The sequence below is a fragment of the Geospiza fortis genome, unplaced genomic scaffold (genome assembly GCF_000277835.1).
Source record: "Geospiza fortis unplaced genomic scaffold, GeoFor_1.0 scaffold600, whole genome shotgun sequence".
In the NCBI taxonomy this organism is placed as follows: Eukaryota; Metazoa; Chordata; class Aves; order Passeriformes; family Thraupidae; genus Geospiza; species Geospiza fortis.
This window is the reverse complement of record NW_005054562.1, coordinates 213,774-231,522: the sequence shown is the minus strand read 5'-3', so window position 1 is coordinate 231,522 and position 17,749 is coordinate 213,774. Positions and strand designations below refer to the sequence as shown.

General features: G+C 46.2%; 1 protein-coding gene across 1 annotated transcript in view; it reads left to right on the top strand.

Annotated features, from left to right (window-relative positions):
• The window catches only part of ADGRB1 (adhesion G protein-coupled receptor B1), a 168,134-nt gene extending 154,907 nt beyond the window's left edge, over nucleotides 1-13,227 (top strand). The window contains exons 12-17 of the mRNA XM_031064160.1: nucleotides 663-731; nucleotides 4,389-4,497; nucleotides 5,345-5,488; nucleotides 8,018-8,093; nucleotides 12,063-12,165; nucleotides 13,180-13,227. Coding sequence (XP_030920020.1) covers nucleotides 663-731; nucleotides 4,389-4,497; nucleotides 5,345-5,488; nucleotides 8,018-8,093; nucleotides 12,063-12,165; nucleotides 13,180-13,227 — 549 coding nt within the window. The remainder of the gene's footprint in view (nucleotides 1-662; nucleotides 732-4,388; nucleotides 4,498-5,344; nucleotides 5,489-8,017; nucleotides 8,094-12,062; nucleotides 12,166-13,179) is intronic.
• Nucleotides 13,228-17,749: the final 4,522 nt, after the last annotated feature.

The window sequence follows — 17,749 nt, the reverse complement described above, 5'->3', positions numbered from 1 at the left end:
TAGGGAAATATCATTGTGGTTTCTTATCCCAGGGCTTTATATCCAGCAGCTACCAGATACACCCTTGGGATGGGTCATCACCTCATGACTTGAAACATTAAACTGATCCTGCAGGATCTGCAGACAGTGGTAAAACTGGAGAAAAAAAAGTCAATAGTTTTAAATTTCCTGTCTCCGTCCTTCTCATGGTGTGCTGTAAAGTTCCTACCATGGACAGCTCCCTCTTGATTCATCTCTGTATCTCCTGCCTGGTCACAAGCTAAAGGGAATCCTGAGGTTTCCATATATTGGAAACAACAAAAATAATAGAAAAAATGAAATATGAAAGGATTTATGCAATGGAAGATCATCTGGTTTTAACCAGTTTCTGACAAATATTTACCATATCTGTCCTTAAAAATCATCAGTAATGGATACAAGACCTATTCCCAATCAAATGCCTTAGAAGATACAGTAGTTAAAGTGAAATTGTTGGGGAAAAAGTCTTATTAAAACTTGTTTTGCCATTTACCTCCTTGGGGACCTGTGAAATGCTCTGGAACCTTTTGGGAATGGGATCATGACAACACTTTTGGAGCATCTTTAAATCTCATGTGACCTTCCCAGCCTGGGCTATGTTTGCATAACAACCTCTCCTGTCCTCTCTTGTCTCCCTTCTCCAGAACTTCGTCCAGATCCTCAGCAACATTTTGTCAGAGGAAAACCGGGAAAAATGGGAGGAAGCTCAGCTGGTATGAACCTTCAGCATCTTCCCTGGGAATAAAGAGGCTTTCAGCACAGGGTTAAGTCATGAAGAGGGGAATTTCCAAGCATCTACATGACCTCCTAAGAAGAGCTTAGTTCCAGGCTGAGTCACATTAAAGGAGTAACTCAGGGAGCCACAGGATCTCAGCTCTGAGCCAGACTCTCTGCATGAAGAACAGTGAAATGCTGGTGGTGTAAACTGAACTTGGCATGGGTTTCAAGGGTCAGACTTAGCTGGGAGTTGAAAATCCTGATGTCTTTCTGTAATTCCACTCTCTCCTCTTGCAAAGAAAAAGAAGTGGGATCATGTAGCTTTGAGTTTGTAGCTGAAAAGATGCAGGACTGGAGGGGTTTTCAGAGCTGGGGTCTGCTCGGCTGAGCTTCTGGGTTCAGTTATGTTTTGCTTTATTTCTCTGAGCTTCTGGGTTCAGTTGTGTTTTATTTCTCTCCTGTCAAGGTTAGAGATCCTGCTCAGTCCTGAGCTCCCCATTCCTGGAAGTGTTCAAAGCCAGCTTGGATGGGGCTTAGAGCAAGATGTGGAAAGTGTCCTTGCCTATGGCAAGAGCTTGGAATTAGATGAACGTTAAGTCCCTTCCAACCCAGGCAATTCTAAGATTCTATGAACAATTCTGTAGCTGAATTCTCAAGTATTAGGGGTTGATGTTGTTGTTTTTTCTTTCTGTGTCTTATCTGGCTCTTGATTTGTGTGCCCCATTTGAGCTCTCCATCATGGAATTGTGTCACACCTATTCCTGTGTCCCTTTAACATTCCTTTTGTGAGCTGTTGCTGCTGCAAAATTCCTCCAAAAGATCCGGAAACAGCAAATAATCAAGAAAAAAAATCACCCAACACACAAAGCAACACCAGAGTCCATTTATCTTCCCACCAAACAGGACAGTCCTCTGGGAAAAAACTTTTTAACAAGTGCTGGCAATTGTTAAAAAGACAATTGTTGAATGTCCAGAACATGAGACAGGGACTCAAAAACATTTGCATCATGCAACAGCAACTCTGTCAGGAGCTGAGCAACCTTCTCCTCTCCTCTCCCCTCCTCTCCCCTCCTCTCCCCTCCTCTCCCCTCCTCTCCTCTCCTCTCCTCTCCTCTCCTCTCCTCTCCTCTCCTCTCCCTGATTTCTTCTGCTTTCCTGTTGAATTTGGATGAGGGTGACATGGTCTGGCTCTGGGTGGGATGGAGAATCTGGACATGGTCCTGGGCAAGGTGGTCCTGCTTGAGCAAGTGGGTTGGGCCAGATGACCTTGGAGGCCCCTTCCAAACTAAACCATACCCTGAATCTGTGATTCTTTGCCCAAATACTCCAGGTGCATGTAGGTATTTCAGCACTGAGCAGAGGAGACTGTCAAGTTGTCATGACAACAGGAAAACCCTGTTGATCCCCTTAAAAACAGCTCGCTCTGTGTGGCACTTGGTTCCCAGTGGCTTTCCTTGTGCAATCTGCTCTCTGCACCTCCAGGCAGGCACAGCCCAGCGTCACCATGACCTACACATGGATTGGGAATATCATGGGGAGAATGTTTTCCTGGTCTGTATTTTAGTGGGAATTGAGCTGACAGCCCAGCACCATGACTTTAGGACACAAAAATCTCTGTGAACAGGATGCCTTCAGAGGTTTTAGCAGTCTCTGCTTCCCCCTTAAAGCTGCTGGACCAAAATCACATCTTGTATTTCATGACATTGACCAATTCTTTTAAAACAAAGCCTTTGGCTCCCAATTTGCTCATTAAAAATAAACCCAACTTCATTGCAGCCACACATTCCAATGCCCTGTGGCCTCCTAGGCAGAAAGATATTGTTCCAGGAAAATAAAAACTAAAACATCCCATAAAGGTATTCAGAGAAGGGCTACAATGATTTTTAAAGAGCCTTTGCCGACCATTATATGATAAAACCTAAAATGCAGCATCCAGCGCAGCCTGGATTTGGTTTGACCTTGTGATTTCAATCTGTAATGGAATATAAAAGTGTGCAGCTAAAAATAGCATCCTCACTCAGTTCTCCTCCTTCTGTGCACACCTGCTGTACTGGCAGGACTTTTAAGTCTCATCCTGAGACAGTTTTAGTCTTACCAAGGTTCCTTGGATAGACAGAGAGACAGAGGCATGCATGGCCACCCCTGCGCTCCTTGCGCACACTCTCCATGGCCCAGCCTTCCTCCTGCCTCCTTCCCATCCTGCTTGTCCCCAGCTGTCCCTCCAGCTCACTGAGCCACCTCAGAATGTCTGGATTATGGTGAGGAACTGAAAACACCATGAAAGTGGTGGAAAAGGAAAAGAAGAGGAGCTGAACTGCTTTTCTTCAGCCTCTCGTGGCATTTGCTAAGCCCCTCTGGGCAAATGTGCTTTGAGGAGAAGGCAGGCAGTCAGCAGAGCTTGTTTCAAGTGGATTATAGTTTTTGGAATCTGTCACTGGAAAACTGGTTATTGTTTCATAGCTCTGTCTTAAGTTGGCAAAGTACAGGCAAAGAAGAGTCACTGCCAATGTCTCCATCATTGGGGAAAAGATAGGAAAGAAATGAGGCAGAGAAACTCCAGGACAGCCCAGGACCAAGAACTTGATTCAGAGAGTGAGATCCTGACAATGAAACAGGAAAGAAGAAAATCAGGCTTCCTGGGATCCAACGTTAGACCACAATTGTCCTTTGGTGTGATTGCTTTCAATAGAGGGAGCTGGAATGAGATGATCTTTAAAGTCCCTTCCAACCCACAGCATTCTGCATTTCTATGATTTTATGAAAGGAAGTGGGTAGGTTATTCTCTTCTCCAGAGGGTCTCCAATATTTCCTTTTGTTTAAAATCTTGCCCTCCACCCTAAGTTCTATCAATCTCTGTCACTATATAATTTTTCTTCCTTTATCTTTTTCCTTTTCTTTTTCTTTTTCTTTTTTTTTCTTTTTTCTTTTTTCTTTTTTTCTTTTTTCTTTTTTCTTTTTTTCTTTTTTCTTTTTTCTTTTTTTCTTTTTTCTTTTTTCTTTTTTTCTTTTTTCTTTTTTCTTTTTTTCTTTTTTCTTTTTTCTTTTTTTCTTTTTTCTTTTTTCTTTTTTTCTTTTTTCTTTTTTCTTTTTTTCTTTTTTCTTTTTTCTTTTTTTCTTTTTTCTTTTTTCTTTTTTTCTTTTTTCTTTTTTCTTTTTTTCTTTTTTCTTTTTTCTTTTTTTCTTTTTTCTTTTTTCTTTTTTTCTTTTTTCTTTTTTCTTTTTTTCTTTTTTCTTTTTTCTTTTTTTCTTTTTTCTTTTTTCTTTTTTTCTTTTTTCTTTTTTCTTTTTTTCTTTTTTCTTTTTTCTTTTTTTCTTTTTTCTTTTTTCTTTTTTTCTTTTTTCTTTTTTCTTTTTTTCTTTTTTCTTTTTTCTTTTTTTCTTTTTTCTTTTTTCTTTTTTTCTTTTTTCTTTTTTCTTTTTTTCTTTTTTCTTTTTTCTTTTTTTCTTTTTTCTTTTTTCTTTTTTTCTTTTTTTTTTCCTTTTGGCTTCCTCTTAGGATTTCCCAGCCCTCCTTCTCCACAGCTCCATAACAGCCCATTATACCCAGCATATGCTCCCAGTTCACGAGTGAGGGCAGAAACCTTTGCCTGCAGAGAAGCTCCTGCTGTTCTCATTAGGATCTGATCCACTCCAAATTCTGCCTCTCTTTGCAGATAGGGCCAAATGCCAAGGAGCTGTTCAGGCTCGTGGAGGATTTCATTGATGTCATCGGCTTCCGCATGAAAGATTTCCGGGATTCCTACCAAGTCACGGACAATCTGGGTGAGTTCACTGGCACTCCCCACCTTGGGAAGAGACCCCCAAAAGCTGTTAATTACTGTGCAATATGGATAACCTGGGCTGTGGGGAGAGAAGGAAGGAGGGGAGGCAGCAGGTGGTGGGATATTAAAAGGTTTGGGGGAAGACATGGATGGGCATAAATACGGGGTGGCTTTTCTCCAAAGAAGTTGGGATTTCATGAGGAAGAAGAGAGATCCACAGAGAGATCTGAGAGATATCTACCAAATGGAGAACAGATGACGAACTGGGCAGAATCAGACTCTTTCTTTTATTTTTTGAACACAAGAACAGCCCAGCAGCCAATGGAGGCAGCGAGCAAACAGCAGGCAGTGTTTGATTGATGCTGTATGCACAATCGCAGCGTGGAACTTGTTGCCAGAGGAAGTTCACAAGCCAAAAAGTACAGATGGGTTCATGATGGGATTAGGAAAGTGCACAAAAGAGAGGTCCATTGGTGGCTGTTAAAGTTGATGATCTGGATGCAGCCAGGAGCTGAGGAAGTCCTGCTGATTTCTGGGAGGGAAAACCAAGGGATGTCTTGTTCTTCCTCCCACTTCTTATCAGTTGCTGCTGGCCACTCCTGGAGATAAGGTGCTGGAGCAGACTCTCCTCTGCCAGATTTAATGCAGGCAGAACCCTTCCAGCAAACCACAAGCCCTGCTTTTATCTTCTTTCATGCACAGACATCTCCTCAAGAGAGCATCACTCCTATGGCTCCCAAGATCCAATCTCTCTGATTTCCTACTAATGCTTCCATGTTTTCTTGAGCACACGTGGAACTTATTGAAGCTGGTTTCACTCACTGGTTTCATTTCTTGCTTCTCCCCAGTCCTTGGTATTCACAAACTGCCTGCAAACGCAGCAACTGACATCACCTTCCCCATGAAAGGCTGGAGGGGAATGGTGGACTGGGCCAAGAACTCAGAGGACAAGGTCACTGTCTCCAAGAGCATCCTGTCTTCAGGGCTCTCAGGTAGGCAGCACAGCCAACACAATTTTTTCCCTTCATTTTCTAAGAGTGATTCCTTTTGTTTGCTTCGTCTTCAAATCCTCTTGCAGATCAGCTGGATTTGCCCACAAAAGTTTGGGCATCGAAGCATTGATGAGTGCAAATAAGGTTTTCAAATATGACCTGGCTAAGAGTTTGAACTAAACTTCTCACAAAAGTTTAGGGGCAGGTTTAGTGCCTGGGTGTGGATGTTTATTTTTCCCTAAAGAAGCAGGAAAAATTGGCAAACAATGCTTTAGGTGCCCTCCAAGCCTGGATCCAGAGGTGATGGAGCCATCTGAGGATATGTAGCTGGGAGCCAACAGGTCAGGCCAAGCAGCTGAGTCTGCTGCTTGGACAGGTTTTGATAGATCTGGGGGTTCATGGCCCTTGTGTGAAATATTCTGCCCCCAGAAATGAAATTCAGATGCATTTATCACTGAGGCTCCACATCAGGGCATGGATAGGAGCCCCAGTGTGGAGGTGGTGCCTCAACCAAGCCGGCCTCACTGCCAGATCTGGAAATCTCTCATTGCATGCTAGGATAACCCAAAACTATTTATTAAAAACAACCCAAACAAACAAACAAACTGCAGGTTTCTGGGATGGTCTGATGGATGAGAGTCCCAGGAACCAGCACACTCAAGGTGCTCATCTTTAGGCAAAGATGACATTTGTCAGGATTGAGCCCTGAGCTCTCAAAAGCAGGACCCTAAATTGAGCTGATTGATGATGGGATTTGCTTTTGGCACTCATGGCTTTGAGAGCTGCTGGGTCCGCCTTCCTTGGGACAGAGGCTGGAGATTGAGTTGTTGCTACCAAAGACCTTTGGCCTCGAGTTGTCACACCAGGACCTTTTGTCATGGGCCTCCCTGCTGGGGATGGCATCAGCCACCACTTCAGCTTGGAAAATCTGAGGCCAAGAACAGTTAAGTGGCACCCCCAAGGGTAAACAGTGAGTCACTGGCAGAGCAAGGACCTTGTCAAGCACTCCTTGTGGTTTGTTGTGCCTTGCAGACAGTGTGAGCTCCTTGGGAGAAGCTGGAGCACGTTGGGAGCATTATCCCAGTTTGTTTGTGGAAGCTGTGGTGGCTTCACCTTTTGAAATCTTTACTCACCTGTTGGACAAATTGCTGCACCAGACCTAGACCGAGATGATCCTGCTCTGAGGCTGAGGGCTGTCCCAAAAGTATCCAGCTCCCCATGGAGCTGTTTTCTAGATTTCTGTTGGAAGCATCCTCACACAGAGCTGCCCCAGGCCCCCTGAGCTGTAGTGACTGAGCAAACAAAACATGACATCCACCCTGAGGAAACAATTCCCAATCAGTGCTCACCTCTCCATGGTTTCCTAAGTGCCACCCAGGGCTCTTCTGCCTCTGTTTTATTCAGTATCTCATGCTGGTGGTGTAGCTTTGGAGGGGTTACTCAGTGATTCCAGCAGAAATCCACCTCTATTAGTTTTGATCTCACTTTTCTCTGGGAACAGGAGTAGCTATCCTGAGCAAAGTGATGGAGACAGGCAGCTTCATGAGACCAAATCCAAACCCCCTCACTGCTGGGAGCTGACTTAGAACAGTTGATTTCGATGGGCCAACAGTGATTTATGCAGTTGGGTGACAAAGTTGCTCTGCAAGCCTGTCTGTCAGTCCCTCCCAGTTATGTGCTCACCAGATATCCCAATTTGATGATGAGAAAGATGGACGTGCAGAGCTGTGCCTGTGATGGAGCTGTGCCTCCAGTGATGGAGCAGACAGACTCGGCTCAGCCTCAGTACAAGGTATCAGAGGAGCCCCACCTGGTGCTTTCCCAGGCTTCTTCAGCATTGCTTTCCACACAGCCACTTGCTTTTCCTCCCCCTGAAAATCCAGCCCCAGGGCTGTCTCTGCTGCTCATGGTTTATTAGAGGAAGTTCTGGGTTTTTGCAGCTGGGGCACCGTGAGGTAGTGGAGGAGGAGGATAAATAAGAGGAGAAGGAGGAGGTCACTTGATGTGCCCAGAGGTCATACAGATGATTCAGAGGCTCATCTGGATCTGCTGCAGCTCCCAGAGGCAGCGCATGAGTTTTGGGGTCAGAGCAGGCGCAGTGGGACCTCTCCCCTTCCCTCTGGCCTTGTCAGCCCCAGCTCAGCTCTGCTCTCTGATGGCCTGATAGCTGTGGACGGCTCCAAAGGCCTCCAGGTGGCTTGCAAGAGACCTTTCCCCCCTGCAGATTTGTCTGCTATGGTGCTGTCAGAAGAATTTGGGGGTTTCTGAATGGGGGAGCACCATTTGGAAGGGGTGAGCCTTGGTAAAGGCAGAAATCTGGGATGCTGGGTCACCCCAAAGGCGCTGAGCCCTCCCTGCAGTGACAGCAGGCTGCTGCAGTGATGTTGGCACTGACCAACAGAGAGCCCTCCACCACTGGCCATGCTCCTCCAGAGGCCAAATCCTGCCCTGGGGTGTCCCATGGGGACAGCTGCCACCCTGATTGTCTCAGTGCTGTTGTCTTCTTGCCTCTCCTCTGGTGTCCTGCAGTGTCAGACGACTCCTCTGTCTTCGTGGTTGGGACCGTGCTCTACCGGAACGTGGGCAACATCCTCTCCCTGCAGAGGTAAGAGGGGCTGCCTGGGCATGGGGAGCAGCTGGGGAATCACCAGGATGAGCCCTCTGCTGCAGAGCACTGGTCCTCCAGGGAAAAGCAGAGATCACTGGCTACAACGAGACAGATGCAGTGTGAATATTTTGACACTGTGTTCAGGTGGGGCCAGGCTCATTTTTGTGCTGGAGGACCAGGAATGTTTTCCACATCCACATGCAGCACCCTAGACACGAGGGGAGGAAGCTCAGTGCTGCTGTTTCCCTCTTCCTTGCCACCCTTCACCCTCCAGGAGTGAAACCTCACCCTGCCCTCCTGGTCATGGGGGATTTTGGCAGCCCTGACAGATGGGGGATGCTCAGCTGCCCCGATCTTCCCGAGCTGCCGGGGAGGTGCCAGCCACACTGAGCCCTGGAGAGCAGCACGGCACAGCAGCTCAGAGAAATCAGGCAGGGGAGGAGAGAGGGGAGCAGAGCACGCCTGGCTGCACATGTCTGCCTCAGGCACCAAAGCTTTTGTGTTCAGCGCTCCTTTCCCTTTTCTTCGTTCCTCTTCCTTTTCCTCTCGCTCTTTTTTTTTTTTCTCCCCAATGACTGGTACTGAGGCAGTAAATTAAGCGTCCTAAGGCACCTTCTAAATCTGTTCTGCACTGATTAGCCTGAGCCCATTTACCATAAACACCAGGGCATCTCTCCTCACCGATAATCATTTAAATACCTCCAGATTTAGCACTGGCAATGGCAAAAGAGCTCCAAGTGAGTGCAGAGAGGAATTAGCAAGTCAGCCAACTGTATTCTGTAATATCTTCCATTACAGCAGTGGGAATTAGATCAGAAGGGCAATAAACATCATTGGCTCAAATGATCCAGTGGTATTTCAGCTTCCTCTGGCCAAGCAGGGAATGAGCTCTGATAACCAGCAGCTGCGGCAGCCACAGCCTCCGAACAGCGTTCCCAGGGGAGAGCTGATTTAAGATGTTCCTTAATTAAAGGACAGTCCCTCTTTAAAAAAATCTCGAGTCTTGAATCACCTGTGGAGAGTCAAAGGAAAAGAAAAAAAGATAAATGAAAGCAGCAACAGCAGTAAAACACCTCTTACTTCAGCACTGTGCAAATGGACACAGTATTAAAAAGGAGAATGTTGTTAAGTAACCGCATAGCTGTCTGTGGGTAAAAAATATTTCTGACCACTGAGGAGAGCAGCTATTCCTGAGTACACATAAGAAATACAGACCCTAGATTGGACCACTCTGATTCAATGCAGAGCAATTCTTCCAAGAAGGAAAAAAAAAAAGAAAAACAAAAGTAGATTTAACTCAACAAACAGCACCAGCTGAGCTGTTCCTAATTGTCCCAATTTACCTCCCCCCAAGCAGCAATTCCATCTCTGAGTCACACATTACTCTGTCCCCTTGGATCCAGAGAGCCCAGCAGATCTTGGCAGCTGTGACAATTGAGATGGGCTGCACACAAAACCTGATTTTCCAAGCCGGGGAGGTGAGAGAGGCGCTTGGTCCCAGCTGGACTCTGCTGCAGAGGACACGGACAAAGGAGAGCCACCAGCCTGGTTCTCCGTGTGTAGCCAGCACTGTGCTCACAGCCCTTTGCACACCCTTGGTGGCCACTCAGGAGCCCTCTGAGCTCCTCTGAATTCCTGCTCAAGCTGATCTCCCCGTGTTTGTTTCCTTCCCAGAAGCTGGGCTGCAACGTGCTTGTAGGAAAAGCGACTCATCTTCCTCCTGAAAGATTCCCCGTGACACTGAGTCCTCCTCCGCCCCCGACAAGCTGCTCAACTGCTTAATTACCTTCTCTGCCAGGAGCCTGCCTCTCTTTTTAAGGCTGAATTTGTCTGGTTCTCACTTCCAGGCACTTGGCCTTCGGGTGGGTGACTGAAAAGCGCCCCACGTGCCAGGAACTATCAGACAAGCCTTCCAGCTGAGAAACTTCGTTTGTTTTCCTGCACCTGGATTGATTTTGTGTCTCTGTTTTAACTCCCTTTGCTGTTTCCCCCTCTCAAAGTGAAATTGAACCCAACGGCACAGTGGAATCCAGACAAGGAGGGTACAGACAGAAGTTCTTTGCTTCATCTCAGTGGAAGGGATTTTCAAGATTATCCCATTCCAACCCCTTGCCATAGGCAGGGACACCTTCCACTATCCCAGGCTGCTCCAAGCCCCATCCAACCTTGCCTTGGACACTTCCAGGGATGGAGCAGCCACAGCTTCTCTGGGAATCTGTGCCAGGGCCTCACCACCCTCTGAGCAAAGAATTTCTTCCCAACATTTAATCCAAACCTCTCCTCTTGTAGTTTAAAACCATTCCCCCTTGTGCTATCATTATTTACCCATGTAAAAAATTGATCTCCATTTCTTTATAAGCCTCCTTCAACTTCTGGTTCAGCTGCCGCTTCTTGGCCACTGATCACCCTTCACGGCCTGCACACCAGTGACTTCTGTGTCCCAACAACTTGCCATGCTGAAAAATCAAATTCTCTTTCTGTCTGTGTTGGCTACATCGATTCTCACCTGCTCCTCAGCCTCCACAAGGAGGTTTTGGTGTCATCCCTGCTGCTCATGCAAATATTCAGCAGCACTGACCCGAGGGCTGACCCTTGCAGACACAGCCTCTAATGAAGACATGCACTGGTGGTTACCTTTCAGCAGATCCCATTTTTAGCTTCTTACAGCTGCCTGCTCCCATTGATTTACTCCTTCACTTTTCCTCTGCAGGGTGATAGTTGGGCTTTGTCGCTTCATTATTTTTTTTCTTCTTCTTCTCGTTTAGTTTTTCCTTTCTTTTAAAAGAAAAGATATATTTTTTATTTTTTTCTTTCCCTGTTAAATCAATGTTGTTGTTCCCTCTAGTGTTGGTGGAACAGTAGCTTTTTGAGCATCCACTTACACATTCATGGACATTTCCAAATATTTTTTTTCCTCTTTTTTTTTTTCTTTAAATCATATTTTTTAGCTGCTGTTAAGTACAAATCTCTCCAACCTAATTATTTTTTAAAAAAGAAAGATAAAATTCAGAGAGAAAAGTGAGAGATTTTTGCAGTACCTGCAGATTTGGTGAAGATTTGGACAAGGAAGGATTTCCTTTGTGCATGGATGTCAAGGGGCTGAGAGCAGCCTGATCTGGATCTACCACGTCCACTACCAATTCCTTCATGGCAGCACTTCCAGCTGCTACTTGTGGGGACCTTTTGCTTATTTAAACACCAATAAACTGCATAAAAATGAGGAAAATCTGTATTTTTACATGTTCAGCATCCAGAGAAGTGCCTACAAAGAATTTGGCTGTCCAGGAAGGGGAGGTACCTCCTCACATGTTGCCCCTCCCAAGAGCCAAATCTCCCAGGGCTGCCAGATCTATTACAATATTTGTCTGGGCACAGACATTTAGGTATCTACATGAAAGGTTTGGCCTGTTTCCATTTGCTTTTGGTCCTCAGTGAATGAAGATACACACCAGTGCCTCCAGCCAGGATCGTGTGCTGCCCCACGGATAAGCAACCATGCCTCAGCCTCCCTGCAGTGCAGGCTAAGCCAGCCTTGGAGAGGCAAAACAAGATTTTTTTTTTTGTGGAAAACAGATGAAATCATGGAATATTCTGAGTTGGAAGGGATCTACAAGGCTCACTCTAGTCCAAATGAGATCTGTTTCCTCATGGCAGGGACAGAAAATGAGCCCAGGAATATTTTATTTCTGGGATAGATACAGACTCTAAGGCCAGTAGATAAGGTTCATTAAATGGTTTGATTTTGGAGGCACACATGTGGATTGGCTGTGAGGGGAGCCCAGAGGGCAGAGGATGGGGTCCATCAGCAGCAAATATCTTTGGGATTATTTTAAAATAATGGGGTCAACCCCTTTTGCACTGTGTACTCTAAACCTTGCACCACCAGTGATGGTTGCCATGGGATTCCCTGCTCCACAAAAATCCCTCTAAAAGCTCTCTTTTCCTCTTTTCCCCTCTCCTCCCCAGGAACAGCACTGTTCTGAACTCCAAAGTCATCTCTGTGACTGTGAAGCCATTCCCTCGGTCTCTCCTCACCCCTCTGGAAATCGAATTCTCCCACCTGTACAATGTAAGTGGTTCCTGGGAACCTGCCTCATCCCATGGCTGTGTTTGCTTCTGCAGGGCAGGAATGTGTTGCTGCAGGGATGAGGTGGTTTTGATGGGCTCCTGACATCTTTTTGCTGGTGCAGGACCCTTCAATCTTCTCAAAAAAAAAAAAAAATAAAACAAACTTTATTTCTAGAGCAGCAGGAGGGTGACACTGCTGGCACAGGGAACATGGCCATGCTTGTCCCCAGTTCACACCATTTCATTGTGGGCATCATCACACAGGAATAATTGTGCACTCATTAAAATAACTTGATATAACAATGGTCTTCCTTGAGGAGGGAAAGGCAGGGGAAAACGTTGTTCCCATTAATTCTGGAATATTACTGTAGTCCTCAATGCTTTCCAAGGCAGGCAAAAATTCCCTCCAGGTTCCTCCACTCAACCCTAAGCAGATTTATGGGATGGACATTTACATACCCCAAGGTCCATCCTTGTGGAGATTAGATGCCCTCCTGAGGCTCTACAACATGAATATTAAGATCTGTTGTGTCTTTGGACTCTCCTGGAGGGATTTTCCAAAGCTGTCTCAGACAGCTGGAGTCAGAGGCAAAGCTCTTCCAGGGGGCTTTAAACACACCTGACCCCCTCCTGCAGGGCTGTGCTTTTGTCCCACAAAAAGTGTATTTGATCCACTTTCCAGAAGGGAGCAGCAAAAGGATTCTGTGAGAGAGGAGGGATAAGGAAGAATATCTGTGGGTTGAGTCAGGAGAGAGGCAGAGTCAAATCCCTCTGCAGTGCTCATGATGCAGAGCAAACCAAGGCAGGATTTATTCTGCCTTTTCAATCCCAGGGTGGCAAAAACCACTCAAAGGGTTTGAGGTCCATGACAGTTCCTCTGGTGTATCCCAGACACCCCATCCTTAGGGCAGTGGAAGGAGATTTACAGGCCCCACATTCTTCATTCCACTGCAGACACTCCACAAACAGCATGACACTGATTTGTTTCTATTTCCCCTTTCTTGTCTCCTGGCAGGGAACCACCAACCAGACCTGCATCCTGTGGGATGAAAATGATGGGTGAGTTCTCTGGGTTTCTCTTTACTCTCACAGGTCTGTTTGCTTTTTTGGGTGAAATCATCACAATTTTAGCAGTGATGTGTCAGTTCTTGCTCTCTCCACTCAGTATTTTCTTCACCCTGGTGGGGAGTGCTTCTTCCTTCATACATGCACTGCTTCTCTCTGAGCTGTCCTTTAGTGCTGTTTTGGATTTTTCCACATAAAGGATGCATGAACTGGGACCCAGGACTGTGGAAGTTTTCAGACTGAGCTCAGCACAGCTGTGCTTGGCTCTTTGCAGTGCTTGGCTCACCCCAAATCATGCACCATAAGGAGAGTAGCAAAAAATCAGTTGCAAATATGGCCTGTGGAGGTGAAGTTCAGGTGATATGAACTTTACATTGTGCAGCTGTGATATAGAAAAATGATTTTTGCCAGAATTCCAGCAATGACTGGTGCTGTTCAGGAGGGTTTGAGTGATGTGCTTGTGGCCAGCAGGGAAAAAAAAACCAATCCCAAGTTACCACAAAGAGTTGAGACCATAAATCCCATATGGGGAGTAGTTGTCAAAGAATGTGCATCTCAGAAAGAAAAAAAAAAAAAACACTCTGAAAGTGAGGTCTTAAATCCTGAGTGAACCTGACAAGGATACAAAGTGTTTGATTTAATGGTGGTTTTACTTCACTGACTTTTGCATCTCAGTTTGAGCACCTACCTGGCTCCTCTTCTGCTTGCAGTCAGTTCCTCTCCTTGAGATCTCAGACATTTGGCACATGCCCCTGCATTTATTATTATTATTATTTATTATTATTACCAGCAGCATCTGAAAAATGATTCCATTCTTGTCCTTTTATGCTCCATTAAGTAGCATATGCACACAGAGGCAGGCAACATATTTACACTCAGCTCAGTTCCTGTGGGTCTGGGATTAATTTGGCATCTCTGAGTGGATCCAAAGCAAAGCTGAAGAACCCAGAGGTTCTCCCTGCTTGTGGAATCACACCTGTGTTGTAGCCCAGGGCAGAACTGGTCCCTCTGGCTTCTAGTGAAAATTACTCCAGCATTAGAAGATGGTTGAGATGCAGGTGGACTTTTAAGAAATTAATAAAAGGGGGTTTTATAATATTTTCTGTTTGCAAAGAGTGTGTGGGTTACCACAGAGGGTTGGACTGGGGGGCAGATTCAGGAGCTGGCCTGCTCTGATTCTGTTGTTTCTCCATGCTGGAATGGAATTAAAGCACTTGTACAACAACCCAATTTTTGGCAAGTAAAGGCAGGAGCTGGAACCATTGCCCCTTTTGCTCTGCACTCCATCCTATTACTTTTGCCTTTCCAAAAGCAGGGAAAGGGTTGTGTCCAGGAACATGGAGATGTTTCCCTGCCGTGCTCAGACCTGGATTTAATTAGCTGCAGTCTGAGCATGAAAAGAGCAAAATCCAGTTTGTGAGTGGCTGAGGGACAGGGATGCCATTCAGGGGGGGTACAGGAATCTGTCAGAGCTGGCACTGGGAAGTGCCTGGTGGGACAGAGATGAAGGTTTGCCCAGTGCTGAGCATGGACTGAGAAGTTTGGATGGCATTTCTGAACTGGAGGCAAAGCAGCCCAGTTCAGCATCATCAGCTCTGCCTCATCCTAGAGAATGGTTTGGGTTGGAAGGGATCCTAAAGATCGTCTCATTCCAACCCCCTAGACCAGGTATTCCTGCCCTGGGAGCTCTGGCTGCTCCACACTCTTCCTCCCAAGGCTCAACAGCTTCTTGAGCTGCCTGTTGTCCCTCTGGGAGTGCAGGATGCTGGAATTCCTTTCAGTCTTTCATCCCTGCATCCTCATGGCACCAAAGAATGGGAGCTACGAGCTGAACAGGAAATTTCTTGGCACCAAGGCCACAGTTCAGTTTTCAAGGATGGATTCCAACCCCCCAGCAGATTGGTTGTGCAAATGCTGCTGTTAAGCCTCCACTTCCCCCATTTTTTGGGATTTTGGGGGGTGTGTGTGCATGCCTGCAAGTGTTTGCAGCCAACATTTACAATCTCGAGCAGCTGAAAAGCCCCAGATCCTGATGTCAGCAGATTTTTCTCGGACAATGTTCCAAAACTTAGAGCTGATCCGGCAAGCTCTGGCGAGGGGAGCTGCCAAGCTGTTTGTGCAATATTTTAAAAGCTGATTTGCACAACATTTTAAAGCTGATTTGCTACCTCTGCTGCCTCCTGGGAAAGTCTAATGAAAGGCAAATTATGCAAACCCTGTTCCCCAGTCCCGACTGCTCACCTCAAACTTGTACAGTGCTCTGGAGCTGTCGAGGGGTTTGAATCACAATTTTGGGTGATTGTTTTCTGCTTGGAACAAGAACTTTTGCACCCTGGACTGGTTGCCTGGTATGTGGTAGAGGTCCTGATTGGTGGCTCTGTGCCAAGAAACCCCGTGGTTCAGCCACTGTTTTGTTGTTCCCATCTTTGCTCCCATCTTCTCCTTCCTGCCTCCTCTCCCTGTGGCCTGGAGGTTTTCCCACTGATCAGGCTCAATAGGTGGTTGTGCAAATGGGTGAAATCAAGGATGTCCCATCCCTGGAAGTGTTCAGGATGAGGTTGGATGAGGCTTTGAGTAACCTAGTCTAGGGGAAAGTGTCCCTGTCCATGGCAGAGGGGTTGGAATTAAATGTTCTTGAAGGTTCTTTCCAAGCCAAACTGTTTGAAATCCCATTTCCCAGTTCTCACCAATTTAATGGAATTACAGCTTCATTTCCCTGCCTGTTCTCCCCCTGCTGCATTCCCTGCAGCCCAAGCCAGCCTGCTGATGGCAAATCCCCATTTGCTGTGCCTGGAATTATCATCTTCACATCAATTATCACAGCGTGTTCTTTGAGGGTCCATGCTTCAATGCACCTAGTGGCCAGTGTCACCCACTCATTCTACTTCAGCTGTGGAGCCACCCATCCTATTCCTTCCTAAATACTCCAGATAAGACATCACAAAGAGCAAAACCCCAACGAAGGTCATTCTCTGTCAGAGCACATGTGGCCCTTCCTCCACGTTATTAATTCCACTGAGCCAGTCCACCTTCCAGTAACCAAACCTTTAACCCATGCCTTAATGTTTTTGCAAACATTTGACTATTTAGAATTCAAAGAAGAAAAATTATAGAATGTAGGAGACAATTGTGAATCAGGTTGCTTTCTCAGAAGATGCTGAGACCCCTCAAGATTCCTCTTGTGCCGCTCTCCATGTTCCTGCTCCAAGGATGGGCGGCCAGGTGGAGCTTCCCCACACTCACAGTCACGCACCTGAGGCTGCAGATCTTGGTGACCCAGATTCCTCCTGATTCCAGTGACCCAGCCTCTGGATTTAACCCCTTGCCTCCTGTGACTGAACAGGTACAGAGGCTGGAAACCTGGAGCAATCCTCCCATGAGAGCTCCTGCCTGTTCCTGCAGACACCTGAGCTTCCAATCCCATCCAGAGCATGCCAAAATCCTTTAAAGGCCACTTAAAATCCATGGGCCGTGAAGGGTGGGCTGTAAAATTGCAATTAGAATCAGACAATTATGTGGTGACCATGTGCTTCCTCAAAGATGGAGCTGTCGAACAGAGCACTTGGAAATAAAAAAAAAGAGGAAGAACCCTTGAGTGTTCATTCATTTGCATTTAGATGGATATTTAAGTTTGTACTATTAACAATGGATTTTTGATTTATTAATCCCATTCCCTTTGAGTGACTCTGAGATTCGTGGGTGGCACCTCTGCCTTCTTTCCCTTGCCTCCAACTCCTCATGGCATGAAAGAAGAAGGAAGAAGATCAGGGACTAATTTCTGTTGTGTTGGGTGCTGCAAGTGTGATTAATGAGCTTAGCACGGGCTGGGTAAATTGAAAGTTGAAATCAGAGAATGATTTGGGATTCTCTGGCTCTCCTCCAAGGGTACTCATCTGGAGTAATTATTGGCTGCTTAGCCCTGATGAAGTGAAAACCCGGGCAGGATCTGGTCTCCTGCTCCCTCTTTCTCCTCCTGGGACAGGGGAGGAGTTGATAAATACAGTTGATAAATACATCCATGGTTGTGTGTTCATGTTCTTGTGCTTCACCAGAGTTTCATTCCTCACCTGCCTTGCCCAGGGATTTCATTTGGCAATGGGAGCAGGGAGACAGAGCCAAGGTTTGTTACTGGTGGTGACAGCATCCCTTCATGTGTCTTTGCAACTCCCTGACAGGACATTTTAATGAGGCTGGAGTCAGTCTCTTTCCCCAGGTAACAAGTGACAGGACAAGAGGAAACGGCCTCAAGATGAACCAGTGGAGGTTTATATTGGATATTAGGAAAAAGTTCTTCACTGGGAAAGTGGTCAGGCTTTGGAGCAGGCTGCCCAGGGAAATGGTGGAGTCACCACTCCTGGGAGTGTCCAAAAAACGTGTGGATGTGGCACTTGGGGATGAGGTATAGTGGTGAACGTGGCAATGGTGGGTCAAGAGTTGGGCTCCATAATCTTTTCCAGCCTTAACAATTCCATGATTCTGTGGCTGCAGAGGAAGGTGTGGGGCTATTTAGGGTTGCAAGG